This window comes from Pomacea canaliculata, linkage group LG8, assembly GCF_003073045.1.
Source record: "Pomacea canaliculata isolate SZHN2017 linkage group LG8, ASM307304v1, whole genome shotgun sequence".
NCBI classification, from domain to species: domain Eukaryota; kingdom Metazoa; phylum Mollusca; class Gastropoda; order Architaenioglossa; family Ampullariidae; genus Pomacea; species Pomacea canaliculata.
In genome coordinates, this window is record NC_037597.1 from 14,522,296 (window position 1) to 14,549,755 (window position 27,460).

Consider the following 27,460-nt stretch of genomic DNA (forward strand, 5'->3'; position numbering starts at 1 on the left):
GAGGGGAACAGAGGCAGACAGCATCCCAAGTTGATTGCTCATTGGTCTAGCGGTCACTGCACGGCGCCAGGACGTATCTGCGGCCCTGCTGGCCCGGATGTCCTCGTCTGAGGCAGTCAGCCCCTCAAGCTCGCGCCGGTGGCTGGCCCTAGGAGCAGATATAATGGAGGGGATAGGCTTGTCAGGCCAATATCGGACGACTGACAGCAAAACTCTTGCCTCAAAGGTTGGCAACAGAGCTGCAAGACTCGAACTTCTTGAGGGAAAGTCGGAGTCGATCTACAGCCGGGAACTTTCGACAAAGGTGACCGAGTGCTGATGGTTCCCTTTTGGGTGGAGGAGAAATTGTGCCGGGAGCGTTTAGTTGAAGTGATGCAGCCTAGAGGGCTGGGGATGAAAAAAAAAAAGAAAAAGAAAAGAAGGCTCACACTTTTGTGTTTATGTGTAGGGGGCGCGTGCATACATTCAAGAATGCACATGTTTCAAAAGACACAACTATCAACACAGGCCCGCTCACGAATTTATTATTCCCAAAGAAAAGTTATAAAGGAACCTTACCTGAACCTTCTGATTGGTCACCTGGCTAATGTCATGTAATCTTGTATTCAGACAAAAAGTCAGTCGGTTGTTCCAAGCTCTCAGTCTCCACTTTCGCTTCTCACCAGGCCATTGTTGTGTCGTAGTTGTTTCTTCATGATTTTTTTTTTTTGTACATTTAAAATTTCGTCATGGAAATAATAAAATGATAATGGCAGGTGGGACTAATGACTGCATTGATTACAGTCGCATAGGTGGAAAAGAACTTAAGAATGCAGCAGCTTGAATGCGAACAAGCGAACGAACTAACGGACGAGTAATAACAGTTTGTTTAGGGTTTAGGGGGGAGTAAACAAGTATATATTTTCAGGTCTTGTTTCTAGGTGTCTTTGTCTTCACTAGCGTGAAATGGATAACAGATAAAGTGATGAGGAAACCATTGCAAGCCTCGTAAATCAGGATGCAGGGGTCAGATACCGAAGCTTCCGGAAAAGACATCCAGTAATTGTATTTCTGTCGGCTTTCAAGGAGTCTGCGCTTTAGAAGAAGAAAGGAAATAGATAAAGTTGATGAGAAAGTTAGCTGCGACGATGACTTTAGTGACGACGACGATGTGGAGGAGGATGAAGAAAGTTCTGTTTATTTCTAGAAGCAAAGACTACCCTAGTTTTCAATATCTCTCCTGTCTTCACGCATCCTTGCCTACCTACCCTTGTATGTGTATTCCAGGGAAGAGAATTTTAAGATGTGGAACTGAATAAATGATGTCTCCATAAGGCTTAGATGATGAAAGGAAGAAAGATCGGAGAGAGAGAGAGAAAATGCTTGGTCTCTTGAAAGAAGATTTCCAGATGTCATTGGCAGTACCCGGTCGGCATGGGGTACTGCCAATGCGGGTAGTACAGCCTCGTTAAAAACCAATCTGCGAGAAAGGAAGTGTGGTTTGTATTCTGTATTAGAGGACTGTTAATCAGGGCAAAAAACTTGATTTATCGGACACGGCACAGTGGTGAGCACATTAAAGAGACACCCCTGGCTCCACTGAATGCGTGGATAATATAGCCTGTCACTTTTTTTTCAAACTCTCGCACGTTGAGTACAGCTCTCGCGAGTGCGTCCGAGATTTCGGCCCGGCCTGGCTTGAAAACCCCGCGCGGCAGGAAGTGACATGATTGATGAGCTGTTTGTTTTCATTCACGTGGCAGGTGTAGAAGATCGATAGAAGCGGAAGAAAAGAGGGAGGGAATGCGAGGTGCGGGTGGGTATGGGGTGGGGGAGTGGCGGGTATGACTGCTGGTGGAACGTGACAGAGGAACTTTAAACCACACCAAAAACATATCTTGACACAGCAAGAACGGATTTTTTTTTTTTTTTTTTTTTTTTTGGAGGGAGGGGGATAGGAGGGGTTAGGAGGACGGCGGATGGATTTCTAAGAGGACAGATGGCAGACGTGTGTGCGGGCCGGGTACTGCGGAAGATATTTTAGACGCTCACTAATGGAGAAGAAAACATGAAGACAGTTGAGTTACTTAAAAGATGATGTTTGTGTGTAAATATTTATCACCCTTTTGAGAATTTGTTTGCTGGTATTGTGTACTGATGGAGTTTATCATGGAGTTGATACATTGCCCAAGGGAGAGATGCGTTTAGGTTTAGCGAAATGTAACTTGTCTGAACAAAGGTTTTGTTACTGTTGAGAGGTGTGCTGTGGAGGCAAGGGTCAGTCTGTCAATGAATGAATGCAAATCATACATCAATGGACACAAAAAAATTATTCACGGAGTACATAACTAGACTAACACTTTTCTTCTCCTGTTTTGTCTAACCTTTAAAAAAAAAAATGCGCGTCAGAAGAGATTCGATGCACTTAAGGGACACAACCCAGACACAATCCTCTTGAGAGACGGAAGTGAAGTGGCAGGGATGACCTTTGACGGTGACCCTGTGAGCTGGCGGGAGGAAGTCGCAGGCTTCTCGCCAACGGGTCGGAGCGTGCTTCTGGCACCCTCTGGTTTGTTGGATGGATACCCGCCTGTTGGTGACATCCACATAGCGGATCACCACTAACACCAGCTCGGGGAAACCCTCGTCATGGACGAGTAGTAGAAACAATTCAGAAACAAGTCTGTGACCATTATGTGTAGGAAACAATCACTGACCACTTTTAAATATCCCGAAAGAAGGCAGAGATACCCAGGGTGTTTTAGTGCAGCTGAACGATGGTGTCACTAAGTCGTGTCCGATCAAGCAATATGATTGATAAACATCGCCATGCACAGGTCAAGATAGACAACACTGATGTCACGATTGTCATGGAGACGTTCATGTCGTGAAGACCTCAACCAGTGGAAGTGTTTATGTTAATTAGGCGTATCTCTGTACAAACGTGACGTCACGATTTTGATCTTATATGGATAATGATGTTCGCACGTGTGTATCTGGAGAACGGATAGAGGAGGCTATTCACCCAGATTTAAGGAAATAGTACCTTGCACTGAGCTCTACTCACTCACTAGAAAAAAAAAGTGCATCCCATGAGACCTGTAAAGCGTTTCCCTGGTTGATGCCGCGTTTAACTGAAAACAAAAAACCGTTAAACGTGCAACGCGTGCAATCGATCCTGAATCGCAACACCCGGATATCATAAACTCGATCAGAATCAATGATTAACTTTCACACCACCGAGGTCACTTCCGCCTGGCAAGCTGCTAACTTTCAGGCGGTATCGCAGTGTTGCGCGCGCTCACGCCGGGTAGATGATGAAACCGAGGCTGGAGTTCACACGGAGCGGGGGAGAGGGTGCGAGGCCGGCGGTGGCAGGAAAAAAACCTTATAAAGCGGATGTGATGAACACCCGCTTATCACTTGTCGGTTCTGGAATTTCAGACCAACATGTTGCAATCAGAACAAGTTATTGTTTTAATGCGACAAGGAGATCCAAATGCGTCCGTAATATCAAAGGATGGGGTGGTTGTCGGGGTATAGGGGTGGATGGGATGTGAGGAAGTCTGAGGGAAAGGAAATTGGACTTGAAATCTAACAAGAAGTCAGATAAGCCATCCGCTACTTCTTTTACAATAAAGAATTCTTCTTTTTTTCTTTCTTTCTTTGTTTTCCTCCCACCTTTCATGTTCTGACTGCCAGCGGAAGCTCTCTCATCTCTTTCATCCCCTCTGTGAGAGCTTCGTCTGTCTCTCTCCCACCTACCCCACTTCCAAAGCAAGAGACTTAGAAGTCCATAACAAATCCGTTGCCTGTCTGGCATTTAACAGGCTTAATTGCAGAGCTGCCAGAAGTGTCCAGCAACTGCCACGTTGCGAAGTTTGTGAGAGAGAGAGAGAAAAGGAAGGAGGGAGAGGGGGAAGCTTTGTGGGGTGACTCAAGAAAAGTGTCGCGGTTATGTGGAAATAATTATGAGAAATTGGCGGCGGGAGCAACTGGAGCTGTCGCAATTTCGAGTGAAAAAATCCCATTGCGCCTGACTGGGATCTGACCAAGGTAGCGGCTAGTGTTTCATTATGCTTTTGTGCGCAGACCGATGAGGCATGCACGGCGCGCGCAAATGAAGGATGTTGAATTTCCGACCGCTTAGAAAGTTGGGATTGTGCATGAAATCGAGACAGCTTCCACGCTGCATGACTACATCGTCAAGGGAGAAGGAAGGAGAGAGAGAGGAGGAGAGGAGGAGGGAATGAAGAGGGTGGAGGTTAGGGGTAGGGAAGGGAGAGAATTGCTAGTGCTACGGGTCGAAGAAGGAGAGAGAAAAAAATATGGAAGGATTTTGACGGTGTTGCGTAGGAAAACTTACAGGCACAGGCAATATATTAAACATGAGCGTTTTGTTCAGTTGACAGCTCGGTGAAAGGACTTGGGGAAATCAAACATGAGAAATGAGAAGTGTCATCCCGTGGTCTGCGCACCCTCCGAGCGTGGGATCGTTTGTCCCCTCCCTTCTCTGTTCACCCCCCGTGGCCCTGACAACCTATACCCCTCGCCTCCCTCCGATCGGGAGGGATTTTGGCATCTCCATTGCCTTTTTTGCACATGCGCAGTGGCTTGTGACTGTGAGTTTTGTTGGGGATTTACTGGTCACACATGGAAAAGAGTCCCAGGCGGCGGGCCGCATGTCCGACAAACTGCAGGATTATGGAAATCCGGGTGGCAGGTATTCTGTGGCATTGATTGGCGACGAGGAAGGGTACGTGGCATGTGAGAAGGAGAAGTTGACGTGAGGGAGGGAGGGAGGGAGGGAAACTCAAGGAGACGAGCGACTGCAGCCACACGCCCTGCTGTGCGCATGCGCAGTGCGAGGGGATCCGGCGAGCACGTGGGAATGACAGAGAGAGCGCACACACGCACGCTGTCACACAAACCCACACATGCATTCACACAGACTGAATTTTACTGTATTTTCTTTTTTTATACCTGTTTTGCTGTTACAGCACCGGCTTGCTCTATTTCTCTTTATTTTTCTTTCCCTCCTCTCTTCTTTTATTTCCTACACTCAGCGCCCTTAGCTGTGACGCGTACAAATGAACCGTTAATGTATTGAAGTTCTTCCACAACCTGTTGCCGATATCCAAACGAGTCTAAGCAAGTAAATCATTGTGATGCGGGGATGATGGGGTAGGATTGGAATTAATAGGCCTTTCATACCCAACCAAATTTTAAAATATTCACTGTGCACTTGAAGGAACTTTTGCCTTGGAGACACTTCGCACTTTACTCGTCACTGACATAGTGTGCCAGTCTTTCCACCAGGCTGTTGTCATGGTGACTTGGCGGGTAGAAATCTCTCTTTCTCTCCCAACCTCCAAAACCTCATCAAAGGTCAAAGGTCTCCCAGCTTCTCTTATGAATGAGCAAAAAATTGTAATGTCACTCATGACATCAACCCCCATCTTTGTACAGATCCTACTTTTCCTCTTCTGGGATTGTAATGCTCTTGTTTTGTAACAGAGTATTCTTTTAATTTCTTCTACTTACATCGAGGTTTAGATTAAAAAGAAAGAAAGCATGACTTTTGCTTTCGATGTTTCCCTCGTAAAGAATTATCATTTGTCGTTTGTCCCCCTCTCCTGAAGGACTTACCGCACTGACACACAAACTATAATTCAGTAAATTGAAATGTGACCTACTACAACCTGTTGCCGATATGCAGACAGGTAAAAACAAGTAAATCATCTTGATTTATTTACAGCTTTGTGATGCATTTATAGCCCCCACCTCCTCTCACCAAGAAAAAAATTATCCGCGACGGACGCGTCCCACAGTGACATATGCGACACTTCGCACGTGCATGTTGTTGCCATGGTGACGGGTGTGTTATGGTAAAAACTGGCCAGCAATATTGGCCAACCACAGGCGTATAAGTGTAAGAAATATTATTAGTTGTTGTTGATGGAGGATGAGCAGCAGTAAGACTGGTGGTAGAAGTTTCTGCTGTAGGAGAAACAAAACTATATTGACTTAATATAATTTTCATGTTTACAAGTTTCGTTTCCATGTAAACATACGAAAGTGAGATTGGAATTGAAGAAGGGAAGAAAAAAGTAAAGGAGTGAAGCAGTCACAATGAATCCACAACACTTTTCGTGGGGTTTCATTAGCTGTCAGAGATACAGGCTTACTTGGCCATCTAACGATCGTCGTCACGGTCGGCTGGACATTTTTATTGAGATTCTTTTTCTTCCACGATATTACCTGCGCGAGCTGCCTCCACCTGGTCAGACAAGCAGGTGCTCCTCCCAGCAGGCTTTGTTTACAAGACGGAGGGACCCGGGAGCCACCTGGAGGGCCGTGAAGCGGGTATCTCCACCCTGACACAGTGAGCGGTAATCAGGCGCTGGAACCTTACTGCACAATGTTGAACACTGGAATCCTCATCGGCATTTTGTTTCGCCTGATGATGCACATTGTCTGTCATTCAGTTTCTTTAATGCACTGGAATGTTTTTATATGGGATAGATAATAAGGGTGTGTGTGTGTGAGAGAGTAAGCGAGTGAGAGAGGGATAAAAAAAAGAGAATTTTCAATTTTGAACTTTTCAAAAGCAAAAATTTCTGTCGTGACATCTTGATTTTATTTTCATAGCTGTTTTCAATGTGAAACTGCCTCAACAAAAACTAGTTCTGTTTTAGTGCCGTAAACATCACGACTCCGCCATGATTCTGTCCGTTGAAGTGGCTTCGCACCTCGGTATCGCAGCATCAGTCGAGTGCTGGGCTCGGACTCTAATCACATTAAGTCGTGGCACGTGTTCGCGGTGGCAGTGCAACTCCAGCGCCGCGTGGGAATCACGAGGACCAGTGGCTTCTCGAGTTTCCACTAACCAGGGTCAGAGTTCGCCCCTAGCGGTAACCAATGCCAGTAGCAGGGACGGTAATGCGGGCCAAGGACCTCAACTCTTCCCACAGACTTGCAGCGAAGCCAGCATGCTGTAGTTGCCTGTTGGTGGTGCTGACGACCCCAAAAACATTTCCAGCTTTGCAGTTGGGGGTCGTTGTCTCAACTCGTTATCTCGTCACTGTACAGTGTGGGGACATTATACATCGTGTACGTGTTATGGATGTCTAGTGCTGCTTCTGTACTCCGTACGAATCAATCACCGACACACACGCACGCACGCGCAGTCAGACACACACCTTGAGAAGAGCTTAGTACACAGTGAGGGGCGCCCATTAGTGTAATGGTTAAAACACTCGCTTGTCGCCACTGCTGTGAGAGGCAATGGGTTCCGATCTCTTCTTGGGACACTGTATGTCGCATCTGTTCCAGAGGGATTTTCTCCGGATACTCTGGTTTCCTCTCCTCTCTCCGCGAAATCACCTCTAGACGTATTTCCAAACCAAACCAACCAACCAACCAACCCAAACCAACCCAGCCGAACCCAACCCAACGAACCCACCCGACCCACCACCAACCAACCAACCAACCAACCAACCAACCAACCAACAACCAACCAACCAAAAAATCCAACCAACCAACCAACCAACAAACCAAACAAACCAACCAACAAACCAATAAACCAAACCAACCAACCAACCAACCAACCCACCAACACACCAACAAACCAAATCAACCAACCAACAAACCAAACCAACAAACCAACCAACCAACCAACAACCAAACAACCAACCAAACAACCAACCAATCAACCAACCAACCAACCCAACAACCAACCAACCAATCAAAAAATCCAACCAACCAACCAACAAACCAAACAAACCAACCAACCAACCAACCAACCAACCCACAAACCCACCAACACACCAACAAACCAAATCAACCAACCAACAAACCAAACCAACAAACCAAACCAACAAACCAAAAGAACCAACTAACCAACCAACCAACCAACCAAAGAAAGAAAGAAAGAAAGAAAGAAAGAAAGAAAGCAAGCAAGCGAGATTATCGCCTCATCCCATCTTCCAGCAATAGTCTGAGTTGTAGGCTGCTGTTCCCTAGCGGAAGCCGATGGCGCGAGAAGTCGATGGCGTGCGGTACTGACGTAGAAGAATCTGGAACGTGACTGTATGAAAGCTTCTGGATATTGCACTTGTTCCACACGGCTCACAGTCTTTCATTCTACTGGCAGGTGAGTGCCTACCCAGCATGCTTCCTGGGGTGGCCGTGCTGATAGTATTGTCGCGCGCCAGGCAACCTCCAACTTCAGCTTCAGAAAAAATAACCACGAGATTGTCTTTCTTCAGTGGATGATACAAGCTAGAGTTCTGCCAACGTTTTATTTCTGGACTGTTCTAATTATATATATAGATATAGTGCATATATAGTGTGTGTGTAAGGTTGTGAGTGATATACGAGGAGAAAACCTGGTTCTGTGGTTTCTATAAAAAATTTCGTGCAGTCCACATGCCCAGTAGATTCGTTAATTTGTGGAAGTGCCTTCATCATTGATTGATGTAGGTGTATTCGTCATTAACTAATGAAGGCTTATTCACTATTGATGTAAGTATATTCATCATTACTTGATGGAAGTGTATTCGTTATCGACGTCTACCTCTGCCCCTGGAGGTGTCCTCGTCAGGTCTGCTCTTCTCCCCCACCTTGACTTTTTCACTCCGATCCATTTCATTGCCCAAATTATCATATGCCACTTCCGATTTGCGTGGTCATCCGAGCATGCAGCCATGTCGATATGATTGAGATACCCTGGGACGCCCGCCACCCGTCCTCCCTGCTCGCCATTGTGACTGTCTGGTTGTCTTGATTGCAAGGCTCTGTCCAGAGCTTCCAGAAAACTGTTTTCTTTCTTGTTGCATGTCTTCTCTTCCCACAGGCAGGGGGTAGTGTGGAGGGGATGCGAACATGTCGGCTTTGTCCTGATCCATTCTGTGCTGTCATTCTTCTTAATGCGTCTGCATTTTTCAAGCCTTGCCGGTTTCTGGAAAGAAAAAATTGTCAATAAATAAATAACAAAGTTGACAAAGCGTGTAGGAAAATCTGCAAAGTCCACAAGAAAGATGATTGGAAAAAAAATAGTTTATAGCGATAGATAAAGTCGATAAATATAGAGATTGATAATGTCCAACCCTAGAAATAGATAATGTCCATTCATAGAGGTAGATAATGTCTATATATAAAGAAATAATTGATACAGATATATAGAGATTGATAATGTTGAAACATAGAGGTAAAGTTCATTCAAAGAGGTGGCGAATGTCGAGGCATACGGATAATTTCGATACAAGAGCTAGATAATGTGGAAATAGTACACAAAGATTGACAATGAACGGGAAAACAGTAAAGAGGGGAGACAACAGTGAAAGACTAAACAAAGAAAAGAATGAGAAGGGTGGATAAAAATTCCGAACACGCGTCAGTATTAAATCTTCCGTGTGTCCTGGTGTTCTCACCAAATTCCCAACTGAAAGGGTTCTTACTACACAGGCAACAAAAAACAGGGAAAGGGGCTCATGAGAAGAGTCGTCTCCCCCCTGCGTGGGTTTGTTTCTCAGAATGTAGATACCTGGGAGGGGAGGAAGATTGGGTAGGGTTTTGTGGGGAGGGGGCAGAAGGAATGAAAGCACCGGCGGTGAAGCAGGTGAAAAGTGAGGTGGAGGGCCGTATCTCTGGCATCAGCATCTCGGTCGTAGTACAAGCCCACTGTAGTCGTGGATGGTCGTGATGGTGTTGTGATCTACAACCCTCTACAATATGGCTGCAGAGCTGCGACCCTCAGCAGGAAGTTGCTGACTTGGAACTTTTGTTTATGAGGGAAAGAACGAGTTACGGAAAGAGAGGATTTTCTTTGGTTTTTGTTTTGTTTTTTCTGTGGGGCCCAGCTACGGCCTCGTTGACTCCCTGAGCCCCTTTCCTCCAATTCATGCTCTCCCTCCTGGAACAAGCATTCAACGCCAGAGGAAGGAAACAACTGGCTGTTGAGGGGTTGCCTCACCCTGCTTACATTGTCCCCAAGAGGTAGCATAAACAGTTTATTAGGCTGTGTGTCAACAAGCAGAGCGAGCTGGTATCAACACTCTTTGTTGTCTTTGGTTATCCCCCCTTACCGCCCTCCGGCGGTCTGGTCTTCCTGTCGCAGAGCAGCCTGCGTCTTGTTTGTTGTAAAATATTTCTCCAAGTCCTCGGTTCAATCACAGGTTCTCTCCATAGTTTTTAAAATCCATTTTGGTCCCGTTTTTAATTGCATTCAGATTGGTATGTTTCGCGGTGGTTAGCTGCCATCTTTCTTCTCAGGACTGGCTTATCTTCTGCAAAAAAAAAAAAAAAAAAAAAAAAAAAATTAATTAACCCGTCGGAATTAATGTTTTTCGAGGGTTGTATGAGTTTCCGGACTTCCATCCATAAACAAGCACACACCTCTCGATTATCTTTTTAGTGTATTGGAAAATGATAATCGAATTAAAAGATTTTTTTTTCTTTTGAACTCACCTCCGGTGTTCCTAATACTTTCTGCTGATCCTGGGCGATGGAAGACTTGAAGACAGAAAGTTGGAAAGGAAAAGAAGGTTCTGGACGGGTGTTCCTAATTCAAACATCAGTATGCACGTTGACTTCTCTGACGATTGGAGCGCGCAGCGGCTAACGAGGAGAACAGCCTCCGAAACGGAGAAAACAACTCTTCCGGCCAAGGTGAACAGAGTGCTCTCCCCTACTGCTCCTATTCAGCATCATTGTCTCGGCCCCGCAGGTTGGTTGGGGGAGCTGCACAATGGGGTAGCCAAATGACGAGGAAATAGTGTTTGCGCGTGTGGAAAGGTAGAGCTGCGCCGTCACGCCGGCCGTTGGGTACCTGCTGATGAGGTCACGCTTGGCTGCACTCACCTGTCTGCTTGGCTCAGCCCTTGGACGCCAGCGGTGCACGCGGTGACGTCGAGGCCCGTGCATGGGGCGTGGGGCCAGTTGCGTCCTCACGTGGTTTTACGGTCTGCAACATCGTGGTTGACGGAGATAGGGGGCGCTTGTTAGTTCCAGTGGCAGGTTAGGATGCTCTCAGTGGTAAGGACTTGGGATTGACGCGGGGCTGTTCATGGTCTAGCGAATTAATGGCTGCTTGGAGTCCATCGACTTGGCGTGGGTGTGAGAAGAGAATTTTCGCAGAATGTTCTGGGCACTTTTATACACATTTGCATTCGACTCAAGTTCCAAGAACAGACTTCAGCAAACCTTTCACGAGTTTTTCTCTCTATTTTTTTTTTTTTTCTTTTAATTAAAACATTGGGGACGAGGTGATTGTGGAGGAATGAAAGGTGGGGGAAATAGCCGGTCAGCATTGCTTTTTCCTTCAGTTGGATGGTTGAGATCGAGATTCAAAACGAAGGAATCAAAAACAAAAAACAAGCAAACACACAAAACAAAAACAAACAAACAAACAAACAAACAAACAAAAAACCAACAAAAAACAAAACAACAAGAAACAAGCAAACAAACAAAAAAATATAAAAAGAAAAGAAATATCTTTTAAAAAAAAAAACAACAACAACAAACAAGAAACAAGCAAACAAACAAACAAACAAAACAAAAATAAAAATTAAAAAAGGGAAGGAAATATCTATAGAGATATTTTCTGCTGTAATGATATACATAACAACACGAGGTAACATGTGTTGTGTTGATGACTGATGCCAACTATTCCAGCAGCTCTGCCAGTTTAGATGGTATTTGGTGTTGTTTTACTTTAATTAGGGGTTGAAGAACGCAGAATGCTTTCATTTTGACATGACTGGTAATTAGTTTTCGACTTGCATACATTTCTGAAGAGGGGCTTCTAAGTGGGGCTTCCCTTGTAAAGTGGGAGAGAAAACTCACAGTTCGAAAAAATATACAATTCTCACTTTAATGGAACAAGACCATACCATTATAACTGTATTGGCGACAGTCATTACCATCCCCAACATATTGGTAACAAGACCATACTGTTCAATATATTGGAGTCAAGACCGTATCCTCCCTTTATTGGTGAAAGGTTTTGTGATGCTGCACCATCACACCCCTAAACCGACTCGTGAAAGCCAAACCAGAGTTTCATACATGTAAAAGACTGTATGTGGAGTGAGTTTGTGACATCAACGAACTAATCTTGGACAGTGTGAGGTCTTCTAACATCATCTCACTAGTCCTCGTCCCTTCGGCGGTCCTGTAACGATTAATGCCTGGAACCATACAGTGAAGGCTGGCTGTCCTGGGTTCAGCTCTCGTCTCCGGCGCGTTGTTTTTTTTTTCTCTGCAACTGGCATCTGATTACAGGGTTGACAGCTTTGCCATGACATAGCCTCCGTTGCTGGCTCGGTATAAAACACCAATCATCCCCCCGTCCATACAGAAACCATACAACCGGCGTGCGAATGTCCGGAGGAGAGGAGGTTGATGAGATCAGCCAAATCAGAGCAGCAAGTCCTGGCTGTCGTCTGCCTAGCGAGGACTCATCAACGCTGGTCATCATCAGCAGCAGCAACAAGGATGCGGCGATACGTCAGCAAGATGGCGTTTTATGAGATCCTGCGCCAGAACGAGGCACGCTGGCTGAGCACCATCGCACGATTAACGGGTTCTTTATGCAGAACATCCCCCCTGTCACCCGTTGGACTGTCATCAAGGCTTGAGGAGGATTTTCAGCAACAGAGAGGTTGAAAGGGGGTGTGTGTGAGACAGGGTACTCAGTACCCGTAACCTAAAAGCGTACCTACTGTTACACTTATGAAAGCAGCAATAACTTTATTTCTTTTCCCTTTGTCTCTACAATCTGATTACTTCCTTTCTTCCTTCGTTCTTTGAGTAGTCACTTTCCTGTCTTGTTTCTTCTGCACGGGCAAGCACGTCCTATCAGTTATAATTGCCCGTGCATGTGCTTGTTTGCATGCTTCTGTGCGTCCCCGAGTAAGATGAGTTCAAGGATGGGCGGGCATTTAATTTGCGGAGGGGGATCCCTAGGGTATCATCACGGCAGCAGCCGCTACCCCATTCAATAAGGCTTTGCTGCAGACGCTGAGGGCATAAGGCAGGCAGTGAATGAAACTCTTCTGATGGGATCCTACCTTTCTCTCTCAGTCGCCTGTCTCGCTGTCCCTTTCTGTTTTCCTCCTTTTCCAGCGCTTGAAACTTCGAGACATGATTTCAGGGTGGATGGCGGGTAAATGTTTCACACAAGTTCACTCTTGCGAAGCCTAACACCTAGTCTCTATTTTTTTTTCCTCGCCTCCCTGGTGGGTCCATAAGAACCCCTATATATCAACCGACCAGCGACGCAGGGTGGCTTGGTTGGGTCACGTGATCCTCCACACCACCCTGTGTCGGACCGTCCTTCATGGAGATAGACTGAATGAAGAATGTACAAGAGTTGACAGACTATCCTATCCTGCGTTCCTAAGCTCAACAAAGCGTGGGTAGACCCTTGTCCCCTGAACCGTATCGAATCGTCCTCCCCTTGGGTTCGACCACCCAGACCACTTGACCAAGGAGGGGACAACCCGCTGGCTTCAAACCGTTTTCTTTTTCACGAACACGTGAGGCGGAAACGACGATGGTGATAATACGGGAAACGATCAGTGACGACTAAGCTCATAACTGTAGAAGCATTAACCCTTGTTCAGAGAACGGGACGCACGTGATGACCAGCACAGTTATAAATGGGTGGGGTGGGCGAGAGGTGGGTGGGAAGGGTGGCTTTTACTGTTCGAGAACGTGCCGCCGAGAGGAACGGCGTGTGGAAGAGAGAGAAGAATGCAGTGGTAACGAGCTCGGCAAGATCGTCTCCTCGCCAAATGATGAAGTGGTCTTCCATAAACCGCCTTCTGAATACAGTCGCTGACCCCAAGGTGGGCGGTTTCATTTGGTTTAATGGTCTCGATTTTTGGGGGGTTCGTTTGAAAGAATTGGGGTTAGGATTAGTCATCTAGTCTTTTTTCTTTGTTTATTCTTTTTAAATCAACAAAAGGTTTGGGAGCACCAGAGAATGCGTGAGTATAAACGTCCTTCGTGAGCTGCAATCAACGGCCAGTTGCCGAGCCCCGGATGGTTGATGGAAGCAAGGGTGGCTTCGATGCTCACACAAGTAGGTGCTAAACATGGCAGGACTGGAGGACAGGCAACTGGTGGAGACCCCGTCATCGGCCATGAGGAACATGGAGGGTGAATGGAGGAAGAAGGGAAAGAATTCATAGCAAACACACTTCGCGATCCAAAGAATACTTCTTGCGACAAAGTTTATTGTGTATATTTATTAGTTTCCATGTTTAATCCACGAACCTTTCATATGGACTACATTCACTGGTCCATGACCAAGTAGTCATCCCGAAGTAATGTGTGAATTTTCTTAAAAACCGTTTGACCCGTTGGTGCAATTCTTTGATTACCAACCCTACACTCGAGTTACACCTGAACTCCACAGGTAGATAGAGTTTCAGGTAAGGAGACTAACATGCACTGTTGAGGTCTGCAGGTGTGATCCTGAGGTTACATAAAGAGTTATCGGAGATGGCGATTGTGTGAACACCGCACGTTCGCATGTGAATACAGTTACTCCACATGTCATGACTTTGGCCACCAGATGGCGTCTGAAGCAGCTGCGCTCTATATTTTATTGCGGAGGAAGAATGATGCTTTTACCATGAAACGCTGTCACTCAGACATTGAAATAAAAGCTTCTTTAAAGCCCTCCACACACTCACTTACCTTCGAAGAAAATCCGCAAATTATCGCCATTATGATGTCAGGTATATACCAGCTTTCTACCTGGAATATACAGTCCCCCCCCCCCTGTTGTAGTTTTAGATTGAGAATGGTGTGGATGAGTTCTGTTTGACACGTTCTCTATAAAGTTTTCATGCGCCCAAGGCGCTACAGGTGATCCTCCTGAGCGAGGGTTTTATATCTAGAAGGGGTTTCCGAGCGGAAGGGAGCATGTCGGGAGTTTTAATTCCTGTAGGAGGCTTCACGCTGCTTGAGTCGACTGCATGATTTGTCTTGTATCCTCGCCTGGATGGCTGGAGGCGAGGGCTTTCTAGCATCGATGTTGTTCAGGTCGTTAGTCAGCCCTCCTCGTGGACCAGAAGCAAATCTTGAAGGACAGAACGAGTCCTCCTCCCGACCTTCTGACTCCCAGCCAGAAGCAGTGGTTGGTGAAATGGTGTCCCGACTGGTCACGTGACCGATTCGCATGACAGCTCTCTTGATGGGAGAGTCTAATCTCAGCATCAGAATTATTTTTATTGTCATTAGTACGAAAGATTTGTCGAGAGTATAACGGGTGAATGTTTTATTCTTGTCCAGTGCAGTTCTTTGTGTGTTTGTCGGAGTGTGTGAGGTTGAATGACTGAAATACAGACAGACCGATGTACAGACAAACAAACAAAGAGAAGTTAAGCGTTTTATTCTGATCTTTCAGACGAAACCTCTGCGCGTTTTGGCGCGAAATGAGGTGTGTACGAAGGAGATGAACTGGAACATCCTCGAACACAAGAGAGATTACACGAGGTCAGACGGGGTGAAGACGAGGGTTGGCAAATGGGTATTGACTGTACCCAGCCCCTCTCAAACAGCACGGAAGCCAACGGGAGTCAACCCGAAACCAACGTTTCACATCACGAGGGCGATTGTAAGACCCGGGTATCGAGTAGAGATACAAACCTCAGCTTATCATCTCACTACCCCGTATCTCAGTCCTCTTCGCTCTGGGGAGATAAACAGGAAAATGAGACTTTTTTTTTGTTTGTTACTTTTCTCATCTTTACGTCAAGAAGACCTCGATGAATCCAGACTTGAACTGTTGTACATTTGTTTGTCTTTTTCTTGATTTTGTTTGCTGTTGTTTTTCTGAAGGTGTGGGAGGATACTTTCAAACCTTGATTATGGGTGGCCTCCCCCTGCTTAAAATTCAGCCTTGTGACGCCAGCATTCACCTGCTTCTCATCCAGTGTCCAGTAAATTTGATTTTGTTGTTCAAAAATACAGCATGCTCGTTTGTCAAGTCATCAGCAGAAGCACGCATGCGCAGAACTGGAGTTGCATAAACGATTATGTTTCTAAAAAAAAAAAAATGTCCGGGGAAGGATATCGGTCTACTGCTTGTCTAAACTTGCGCAAACTGCCGACAAGAGATGATTTGGTTTGGTCATAAAAACGTCAATGCACTGTGTCCTTGTGGCGGGGAAAACATCGATCTCGACCTCAGAGTTTAGACAGGTGACGTTCTCATCATCCACAGGACATCCAGTGCTCTTGCCTTTGTATCCGCACACTTACCCCATCCTCCTCCCTTGCCCCCAACCACCAACCCCCATCCCAGTCGTGTAGACTTGTGTATCCGGACTCTTCTCGAACCTTCAGGACGTGTTACGTCACCGTTGTATGCCAGGAAATCCTAGGGAGAGAAGGAGTGACGGGGCGAACGTTTCGGAATCTCCCGCTGACGCTCGTTCAACTCTCGTTGACTCGCGGGACCAGCGACACAGCGGGGAGGGAAGGTGAAGGGGTGGTGGAGAGGGAGGGGAAGCAATGCTAAAGCCAGGTAGCAACAATAACATTAGTAGTCTGCCGCTGATTGCGGTGGTGGTGGTGATGGTGGTGGTGGTGGTGGTGGCGTGGCGACTGCTGCGGCGCGAGGCAGGGAGGCGAGGGCGGTGATCTGCACGGCATGACGGGATTGGGCAATGCTGCCTGAAAGGGGCGGGCTGCGAAAAGACAGAGCGAACGAGACTACTACCTCCACACACACACACGTACACACATGCTTACAGACTTAAGCTTACTTTAATCATTCGGTCACAACAAACACATGCGCGCAGACACAACCGTGGAGAGAGAGAGAGAGCGCGCGATCAGAAGGAGGTGGAGGGGGTGTTTGGTTAGTGACGAGGCGAGAATACCCGACATGTTGCACACCCGGGTAGGTGCAGAGCGTTCACCCCTGTCTCTACCTTATCCTGTAAGGGGGTGACGCGCGAGCAGACGTACCCGGGGTGTCCACGCGGACGGAGACGGCTGGCTGGTAGGCACCTCCCGGCTATACTATACTGTTCGTCGGTTTTTCCCCACGACCTCTCCTCCTCCCCACCACCACCACCAACCTACCCAACCCCTACACCCTTCACTCCCAGACCACAAATCTGGCGACAGTGACGACTCGCTTGCACACAGCGTATGCACGCTCACTGGTGTAGCCGTCGCTCCCCTCCATCCATCCCTCCGCCACAACCACCACCACCACACCACTCCACATCACTCGCCAACCTCTACAACCGCCGTTGAGGCCCAGGCAGAGTGGTCTGCCCGTTTGACACCGCGCGCACGGACCCCCTTTGCCTGCCTTGCTCACTTGCCCGGCAAAACCTAAAGGGGTGGATCGCACGAGGGTGTGCGTGCGTGTGTGTGTGGCTGCGGGGGGCGCCGAGCATGTGGCCAGACCTTCGTTAGCGGGTGGGCAAGCGGGTGGTGGAGGAGGCACGCCGGACACGTGGTGTTTCTCTCGGTCTCATCGTCGTGATTCTTCACTTTTGCGCCAGCGCCAGGCGTTGTGTTTTGTACATACATATATATACACACACTCTCTACCAGCTACGGAGTCGCTTACTCTCGGTGTGGAGGGCAGAACACGGAGCAGCGGTGTTGGATGTAGGTGATGTTCATGTCAGCGCGCGCTCGTGGCTGCTGTGCAGTGTCTTGGTTCTGAAATGATGCTGATATGGATGTTAGTATGTTCAACAGGTAAGAAGACCATTTCCTTTTGTGTCTGTATTTTGTTGTTAACCGTAACAAAAGGTAAAAACTTTCAACAAGTGGTCAGTTGGTGACATCGGTCTCATTTCCTTTGAGACAAAATTTTCAATGAGCGTCATTCATGCTCTTACTGTGATTATAGTGATGATCAGATACGAATAATGAAGACGATTTGTCGGTGGTGATTCTTGCGAGCTTGTCATGGGTTAGCTGATCCTGTGGTATATTTATTTCATGGAGAAACTGTAGGACTGCGAATAAACACGAAGAAGAGTTTTGCTTATTTTTGTCCTTCATTTAATTTGTCATCTTTTTTCACATGTAGACGCAGTTAGGTTTTGATGTGAGATGTTTAAAAAAATCCACTTTAGTTTGGGTATACAGATGAACAAGAAAGGGTGTAGTAATTAAAATGATTGTCAGGGATTTGGATTATCTAAGATTTTGACAATCATGTCTCAACGACGAGAGTTTCCCAGAGTCTACTACTGGTAGCTATGGTAACTACTGTTATCAATGGTTCATTAACCATTACCGTTCCCACAGAATTTAGGAGAAGAGGAAACATTCTCTTTTATCTTTTTAATCTTCAAACACCAAATCGCTTTTTTTTTTCAACACAAGATCATTAACCACCTTAGTTAGTGACATCAGTATAACTAATGACACTTCATGTATTATAATGCCCCAAGATGGATCAGCGAATTCCTCCTGTCTTCCCGACCCTCTGTCCCGCCGCCCGGAGGCAAACAAACGGAGGGAAAGTCGGGAGGATTTGTTCCCCAGACGGTCAGACAGTGTCGGGAGGGTAGGAACCCCGGCAAGAGGCAACAGTAGGCAGGAGGAGGAGGAGAATGTGAGATCGCTATCATAGCTTGTTTCCGCTGACAGAACATCCATGGCTTGTGGTGCAAACTTGTGGAACCTGTGTGGATGCTTCCTAAGCAGTTCCCGAGAGGAGTCTTCGCTGTCGGGTGGATTGATCGGGGGGAAGAGGGGATGAGGGATGAGTTGGACATGGAAGACATTTAACGTAGTTGGATTTTTATTTTCGATTTGTCTTATCTTAGTCTTTCGCGACCTGTGGCATTGTTTGTAAACAGAGTTTATTTTAGGCCAATTTGTAGAATTTAAAAGGTGGACAAGAGGAATAAATCGTCGGGAAAGCAGGAACTGTTGGTCCTGAAGGCGTCAGAGATGAAAGACACGCGCACAGCATGCGCACAACGGCACAGTCACCTGTCACTTTTATTTTTATTATGTCAGTGACATTCTCTTTTATGTCTGTGACATTCTCTTATGTCGGTGACATTCACATTTTTTCGCTGCCCGCGTTTACACAAGCTGAAATAATTACTTTGAACTAAAGGAAATAATCGTCGATGACTATTATCAAACCAAACGCCATTTTACAATGTTTATTGTTCTTCACGCCCATCTCAACTGTCAAAAATATTTATTAAAAAAATTGTTGCTGGTTCCCCCACTCCATCCCTTCCCTTGTTTGCCCTTTACCTTGTTCCTCACTCGACACCAATCTGTAAATAAAATAAGTGTAATTAAGGAATTATTTCATTGCTGTCACCGAATATAGACCGAGGGGAAGCGAGGACATGTGGACTGTGGACCTTTGTGGTCCTGCACACGTCATCAGTAACCACGGCAACACAATATCAGCACGCGCATGTGTGTCCGCGCACTTGCACCAACCAACTCATCATTCTGCGAGACTGAGCACAAATGTTTTCATCGTTAACACGACGGAAACCTATTCTGCTCCTTCTTTCTCCTCCTCAGTGTTCCTCTTGCTTCACCGCATTCTTCACTCTGCACGTGCCACATGTCTTTGACCTTAGCACGTGCCTTTGTGTCAGGTTTATAGTTCAAACTCTAACAGTTTTTTTTTACATGTGTGTGTGTTTATGTATACATAGGACGTATAGATGAGATACGGTTCTGGTTTTTGTTTTGTAGTTTGACAAAGGCAGTATTTTTATGGCGGGGTTGAAAAGGAAGGAAGTTGTTGAAGCAGGGTGGGTTTGTGATTCTCCCCACCACCCGGATCTTCCCATCCACCCTTCAGAGATGGAGCAGAGCCTGCAACAAAGACAGGGTCCACGGCGGCATGTTTACATTTTTTCAAGTTATTAAATCATTCTCTAATCACATGCTGGTGTTAAAAAGGAAAGAAAAAAAAACCCACCCTGGGTGCGCGATGTGTTTCACGGAGCTTCTATGAAAAGCCCCAGCGAGTGCAAGAAGCGAGAAAGTTGCGCGTGTGAATGAAGAACTAGCTGTCGTTAGCACCATCCTCCCATCCTCCCATCCATCCACCCCTGTCTTTCTTTCCCCTTCCTTTCTTGCCATCGTACGCTCAGCTGCCACCACCGCCACCCGAACATCCACCCCTGCAGCAGCAGCTCGTCTGTGCCCCTTGGCTAACCTCTCGACGTGTCAGCGACGCATGCGTTTTGAAGATCATTTAATGATAGCAGTGGTGCTGTTTCGCTTGTCAGTCTGTCCATCCATCTGTCTCTCTCTTCATTCATCTCTACGCCTCACGGTCTGGAGCTTCGAGAAACACACACAGAGTTAAAAAAAAATCACCAAAGTTTTTGTTCACTTCGAAATGATATTCCAGAAATGTTATCATCGTCATCCATGATCTAAAAAAATGAAAAAAAACAAAACAAAAAAAAACAGGAACTGCGGTAGCACTTAAAACCAGGGCTGGTAATGAACCTCGTGGCTTCACCCTAACACTAATCATGGTGTACGTGTGAGTGTATTTTGCTTAATTATATTTGGGAGCGCTCGGTAAAGGAAAATTTTTGTTTTCATTGTGGACAGAAACACGTATATATTATAAATCTGTTTTGGTTTAGGGTTTTTTTTTTTTTTGTCATATCCCCCACCCCTGTCTGGATGGGTTTAACGTGTCATAGGAATGTCTTTCCCACCTAGACTACACCACCACCATTCTGTTGAAAGTTTTAAAATCATATGTCAGAAAATCAAATTAATTGGTATGCACCCGGAGATACCATATTATAGGAAAATAGGTTTTCTTGTCCGCTACTCTTCTTTGGGAGGGTGGGAGAGAGAAAAAAACATATGAGTTGTGGAGAAATAATTCCCGGAGAGCAGAATCGACCCCACATACCACCGTCTTGTACATCCGTGAAGAATGCCGGGAAGTCATCGTGGTTCCTGCAACACAGTTTATCCATCCGCGAGATTTGCTTGGCGATTTTTTGTGTCACTAATTTACTTTCTTTCTTTCTGTCTGTCTTTTCTTTCTTAAGAACTAGCCTCACGAAGCAGAAACACGTTTTTCGGGCTGTTGCTGAAGACTAGCAGAAGTCTGACCCTTGTTCTTGGAGAACACCGAGCTTGGTGCTGGGAGACAGCAGTCGTGGGGCTTGTTTGTGATGGGTACGTTGTGGTGGCGGTTGAGACTGCGACCACACGTCCGACGGAGGGTGAAGTTGGTGCTGATGACGGAAAACATGTCGATTCCCAGACTTGTAGAAAGATAATAACCGTCGTGTGCTGGGTTTCTTGGAAATGAGTTTGTGTGGAACAAACCTGAACCTTACACCTGAACTCTGAACTCTCTCTCTTCTCGACGGCGTACTGAACGCAGCTCACTCATGACCGGTTGTACCATCGACCTCTGACCCCTGTGACGTCCACTGATCTCTGACCCCCAGCTGTGACGTTCTCCTTTATCATCGATCTCTGACAAGGGGGCGTGGGGACCGTTAGCAAATCGTTTTGTCCAGGTGCCAACGAGGGGAAATCCTTCGAGTGGCGGCTTAACCCACTTGTACCCGCCTTCAAGTACCCGGCTGTGGCAAGCGAAGACTTTATTTGTGTGACCTCCAGCAGACTGGATGAATGGAGCCTGAAGGCTTATTAAGTATTCCTGTAGTTCACAGACATGGCCGAAGACCCGCCATTTGTAAAAATGGGAGTAAAAATCTCATCCCTTGACTCATTCAGCCACTCGGTCACTCAATCAGCCACTTACTGTCTCTTGCACCTCCGGAGTAAACGTTCAAGTGGTCAGGTGAAAGCTTCGCACCAGCCCATCGCCGAACTGTCTAAACTCACTCAATCGCTCAGCTTCTCGAAAGAACTGTGTGAGAACGAGGCTGTAAACACAACTCTCTCGCTTGTCTACTTCCATCAGTGATGCAAACTCTTGGGGCTGTGGCTATGGACTACAGGTAAGACTACCTCCGAGGTAGTTATGAATTAGGAGTAACGGGTGGTTCTCTAGACCCAGACGGTTGAGGTTGACGGTTGACCCACACACCAGGTCTCCAGCGTGATTGGTGCATGACCACCGGACAAGCAACATCAAAGTAACATCTGATAATAACAATGGAGTATAAATGGAAACTGTTAAACAAAAGAGAGGGTGGGGTGGAACCTTCTGGCTCTTCCAAGGAATATACTGGACAGGAAACCGAGTACCCTTTCCCCAAATGTGGGTGGTGGGTGGTGGGGTGGCCTCTCCACATCGGCAAAGGATTACAAAAGGTAGGTGGGAATGCAGCGAGGTATGAAGGTAACTGTAAACCAGAAGAAACGAAACATAAGTAACGACGATGGTTGTGCAGGTGGTAAGGGCCGCTGTCCATGGCGTGTATGATAAGCCCGCCAGACATAAATCACGGGTGTGCTCTGGGTAAAGCGCCGTTGAGCAGGGAGGTCGGGTGAGTCGTCTTGGGGGGTAGGGAAGGGAGTAGAAAGTCATTACTACCTGTCGAATTTACAAGAGACCTGCAAACAAGAAGTTGCCAGATGTCTGGCACCGCCAGGCGTACAACTGACACAGCAAACACGGTTTCTGGCATTGCAGGTGCACGCGCACCACAGGGAACATCTCGACTCCACGAGGTTTGTGCGTGAGACGTCATCACATTTTGCGTGCGCGTGCACACTGCGTGTTTGACAAGTGTTATACCCACCCTCCGAAGTCTGGCTTGAAGTAAGCAAAACACATCTTGGTAAGAAAAAATAATTAAAAAGGAAGAGAATAAGATGAAATAAAATAGTAGAGTTAGTGGTGGACATCGGTAACGCTTATTTTCACGGTGGTTATCCTCACTCACCTCGTAGTGGAGAAAACCATCAGACTGTGTCAAACGATAACAACAAAGGATCCGCCATCGTTTTATTTCTCCCTCCCCCACCCCACACACTCTATTTTCATTCTCTCCCCTACACACATCTTTCAACAGTCTCCAGTCATCGCCGTTTATGCTTGACAGCAGCGACGAGCAGTGGGTTGAGGGATGAGAGAGCGGGAGCAATCAAAGGGAGGCGACTTTCCCCCTTTCATCCCCCTTCCCGACTCCGTCTCGTGTGCATTGTGTCTCCCCCCCCCCTTGCAATTCTCCCCTCCCCCCCCTTCCTCCTGCACATGCGTTGGGCGAGTTATCCCACCCAAAGCAGAAACGATGGTTGGGCGATGATAGATGAAATGATAAGGCCGCTCGTCGTGACGAGAGAGAGTTTGGTAATTGTGCCGTGGCGGCCGTCCTCCCGTCCTCCCGTCCGCCAATTTCCAACCCTCGTGATGTCTACACACGCCGAGAGAGGAGAAACAGAAACGGGGAAGAGGTTGGGGTAGGGTTGTTGTTGGTAGACCGTAAGAGGATGCGAGGGGGGTTGATGGCTGAGGTTGGGGGAAGGTGGGAAGGAGAGAGGGAGGAAAGGAAGGTAGAGAAGGTATCGAGTTTTTATTCGCGGCCGTAAATAAAACCAGTGCGTCAAACGGCGACTCGGGTCTGACGGCGGGACTTGAACCTGACGTTTGTGACGTATCGGGTGTCTTGGGACCCGGCGGCTCGCCCTCCCTGCTACGTGTTAGGCTCGGGTGGAACTATACGTGATCGGACAAGGCGCTATAGTAGATACCTAACTTTTCCTTTAAATTTTTTTTAGAAGACGAAATTTGTGCGTTTGTTATTTAATTTAAAAACAAGCGGGCTTTGTGCAATTTTAAGATTTGCGGGTAGGTAGTAGTAGACGTTTACAAGGGGTACAGTGAAGAAAAGTGGTTCATTTATCCAACCCTAGAATTGGAGAACAGCACATCCACCACTGCTTTCATCCGGGTGGAGTATTATTGGCATCGAACTCTCCTATGCCTATAATCATGTGGAGGAAAAAAAAATAAAAGGACGCGAAAGAGCAATTAAGTAATATCGTGTAATTAGGATACACATGATATTTAACCCTTCTCTCATTGAAAAAAAACATATTTTTTAGCAGAATTATTCTTTTACACGACATGCATGATTTATAAAACTGTAGTCAAGGCCCCGAGATATTCATTAAGTCTGCGATTTGGAACTGATGGCCATCCCGATCCCAAACAGAATTAGTTTTCTTGTCTTGGAATTGCAGCATCAATGTAAGGAAACTGTTCTGTCTGGACTGGTAACTGTTGACTGACATTCCTGTTGGATGGATGGACAGAGTTGTTGACTGAGCTACAGTAGTTGTGGGAGCCAGACATACTACTCACGACCGTTGCCTCGATGACTGATCGTCTGTCGCAGCGTCTGTGTGAGTGCGCGCGCACGTCCGTGCATCGGAGCGTGACCGTTGCACTCTCCAGCGTTGCGTGAAGCCAGGAGAGCTGACGACATCATCGGGGAGTGTATTCATCATCTCTTACCAACATCAGCCTTTGGCAATCATTTCGAATCACATTTCTAACATCCGTGTTTGGAACCACCGAGTCGATTCCTTCTTTTTTTCTGGACATCTTTTAATTTTGGAATCGGCATTGGTTGGAGTTAACGTCTCGCATTACAGTCCAACCACCAAATCCCTCCACCCACATCCTGCTCCACCCTCTACCCACCCCGATACGACCAAACAATGTCTTTCAGCCTGATTTTGTTGCCAGGAAGAGGCGTTCCACGAATGCCAGCCCCATTACCCGCAAACCTCAAGACGATATATTCTTTGGTTATTTTAGTTTTCACTTTTTCTTGCCCAGCAAATTATGTGATAAATTCAGCGACAGTTGTGAAACCAGAGCGAAAAACCGTCGGAAGTGCAGCAAGCTAATAAATTCATGTGTCGATGTATTTAAAGGGTTTTCACACCCTAATGGCAAGCTTTCCTCGCTCGCAACATCTCTCTTAATGTGGTGAGACTGTACACCGAGGGTAAGAAACCTCACAGCAGTCACGTGGCTTTATTTGTTTGGTTTTGTCTTGGAGGACGGGGGTTTCCGGGACCGGGGAAGCAGCAGCCTCGTGACTATGGAGGGATGGCATGTGGGTTGCACTTTTCCTTTGAAGGTGTATGGATTCATACTCCTGCATTTGTCAGGTGCAAGACTACCCTTTCCCAGAGTAACCTGTACCCGGGTGCTGTTTCTGTTGGTGGACTTCCAAGTGGTTGCCCTTCCAGACTAGCCCCATTAGCGGCATGCTCTTTTCATCTTCTTTGCCAGTTCTAATAAATAATATCGTTGAGACCTCCATCTTTTTCCTTGGCTAATAATCATCTGCTTCCATACTGGAAACTGGGTTAGTGAATTCTGTTTCGTGTTATGATCGCTCGGCTTTTACGGCAGTCAAAAAAAAAAAAAAAAAAAAAAGTCAACAAGCTGTTGCTCCATGATTATTGTTGATTGTTGTCTATCTGCCTGGGTGGCTTTGGTGTCGTATTCCTCTGTTAGTCGAAATGCGGTTAGTTCATGCAACACACCACGCTTGATTTCATTTCCAGTTGGGAGGATTGAACACACAGATACGAACGACTACAAAATATAATATTCTTTGTAATATCCGCCATCGAATGTTGTCAGTCTTGAAAAAAAAGAAGATAAAGAATATTAAAGTCTACTAGGACAGGAAACGATGCATTCGTATTTAGAGAAATTCGTGTATTGCGATCACGTAAATAACAAACAAACCAACCCTCAAACTCTAAACAGTTTTGTTGTGAAAAAAGCCCCGCGGGACATTTTTCAAGACTTGTATCAATAGTTTTCAGCAAAGTTTACACGATGGCAGTGTCAAACCATGCACAAAGGGATTGGAGTAGAGAGGTCTGTGTAGTCTGTTTCTGTGCCATTTACTCAACGTGAAATCACGTGGCGCCGTGAGTTACGAGCGAGGGCTCGGCGATACCCTGGGGCAACATGGACAAGCGTCTTGTTTCCATAGTTACGATGCGATGCCCAAACTTCGCGGACACTATTTCGTGTTTGTTTACCCCCAGGGCATCTTTGCCACGGTTTTATAACTTCGGTTTTAGGCGTAAACAGCATCTGCAGAAACTTCGGAAACAAGACTCTTGTCCAAGTTGTCCCCAGGGCAACGCTTTACCCTCGCTTCATGACTACGGTGCTAAGAGCGTGCATAGAGAGGAAACCTAAACCTTCTGGTCTTGAAAAAACAACATCAATGAATGTGAAAGCATATTATTATCATGAGAATTCTTGTCAAAGTTTAGAGAGTACAAAACATTATTGAAACACTCCAATTTCTTTAATCCTGATGAATACCCGATACCAAGGACTACAGGCACCCACGAACACACACAAACACACACTTTTCTTGAAGAAGGAACTGACCCTGATTGTGTTGCCTGTGTCCAGTGGCGGGGACCGTGTTGGGCCAGGATACCTACTACTTCAGCCTCAAACCTCGTGACCAGGATGTAGTGGAGGGCGTGGAGACGACGCTGCAGTGCGATGTGTCCGACCGCCGCCATATTTACTTCCAGTGGACGCAGCAGGGCAAACCCGTGGTCAACACCACGCGCCGCTTCCAGGAGGACAGCAACCTGCGGATACTGCGCGTGCTGCGTGACGAGGATGCCGGCCCCTTTCAGTGCATCGCCACCAACGCCACCACTGGATTTTCCTTGCAGAGCTTCGAAGCCTCCTTGAACATCGAATGTAAGTATTGTCGCCTTTTTCTTGGTAACAAAGGGATGGGTAGAGAAAGGATGTTATCAGTTTTTATGTTTTTTTTTAAACCTTTAAAATACCAGACGTTTAGCAAAGTTTTGTGGATCTGACCTCTGACCTGTTCTATTGCCACAAGATTTCTACTTTCGCCTAGTAGTTTTCTTCCAGAGGACACGGAATACGGGTAGAAATGTAAAAAAAAGGGATCGAATAAGTTGGATGACGTGACCACATACTATAAGCTCACAATTTTAGTGCCCCACCCCATTCCAAAAATTTTTCATATTACAAAAAAAAAACAAAAAAAAAAACAACAACAAAAAACACCAAAAAACAACCAAACAAACAAAAACAAAAAAAAAAAAACCACACAAAAAACAAACAAACAAAAATAACAACAGCAAAATGTTTGGGGGATTAGGATGTCGGTACAGGATGTGACCTGAAGTACAGAAGGTTCTAGAAGTAATCAAAGACGAGTGGCGCGAGCGCGCGTGTGTGTGTTTTAAATAAACAGTGGTAGGTTATGACGTCAGAGGTACTGCAGATAAGACGTCACGGTCCCACCCTTACCCGCCTCGCGTCTGCCAAAAAAAAAAAAAGTCTGGGATTGAGACGTTGGTGAAGAGCAAGTCGCTAGTACGTCATCCGCCCTGCAGGCCCCTGACAGGACGACAGTCACGCCTGCTTAGGCCGCAGCGTGACGTGAGCTCCTCGGCTGGCTGTGCGTAACGAAGTGTGACGTACCCGGCCCGGCGTTCCGGTGGCGCCATCTGG

At 46.5% G+C, this 27,460-nt stretch overlaps 1 protein-coding gene across 2 annotated transcripts in view; it reads left to right on the forward strand.

Moving 5' to 3' along the window:
* The first annotated feature begins 16,601 nt into the window (after positions 1 to 16,601).
* The window catches only part of LOC112570684 (inactive tyrosine-protein kinase 7-like), a 63,751-nt gene continuing 52,892 nt past the window's right edge, over positions 16,602 to 27,460 (forward strand). The window contains exons 1-2 of one of the 2 annotated variants that reach the window (XM_025249250.1): positions 16,602 to 17,718; positions 26,369 to 26,671. In XM_025249250.1, the coding sequence (XP_025105035.1) occupies positions 17,685 to 17,718; positions 26,369 to 26,671 (337 nt within the window). In that variant the 5' untranslated portion in view covers positions 16,602 to 17,684. The remainder of the gene's footprint in view (positions 17,719 to 26,368; positions 26,672 to 27,460) is intronic. The other variant, XM_025249249.1, reaches the window with a different exon arrangement.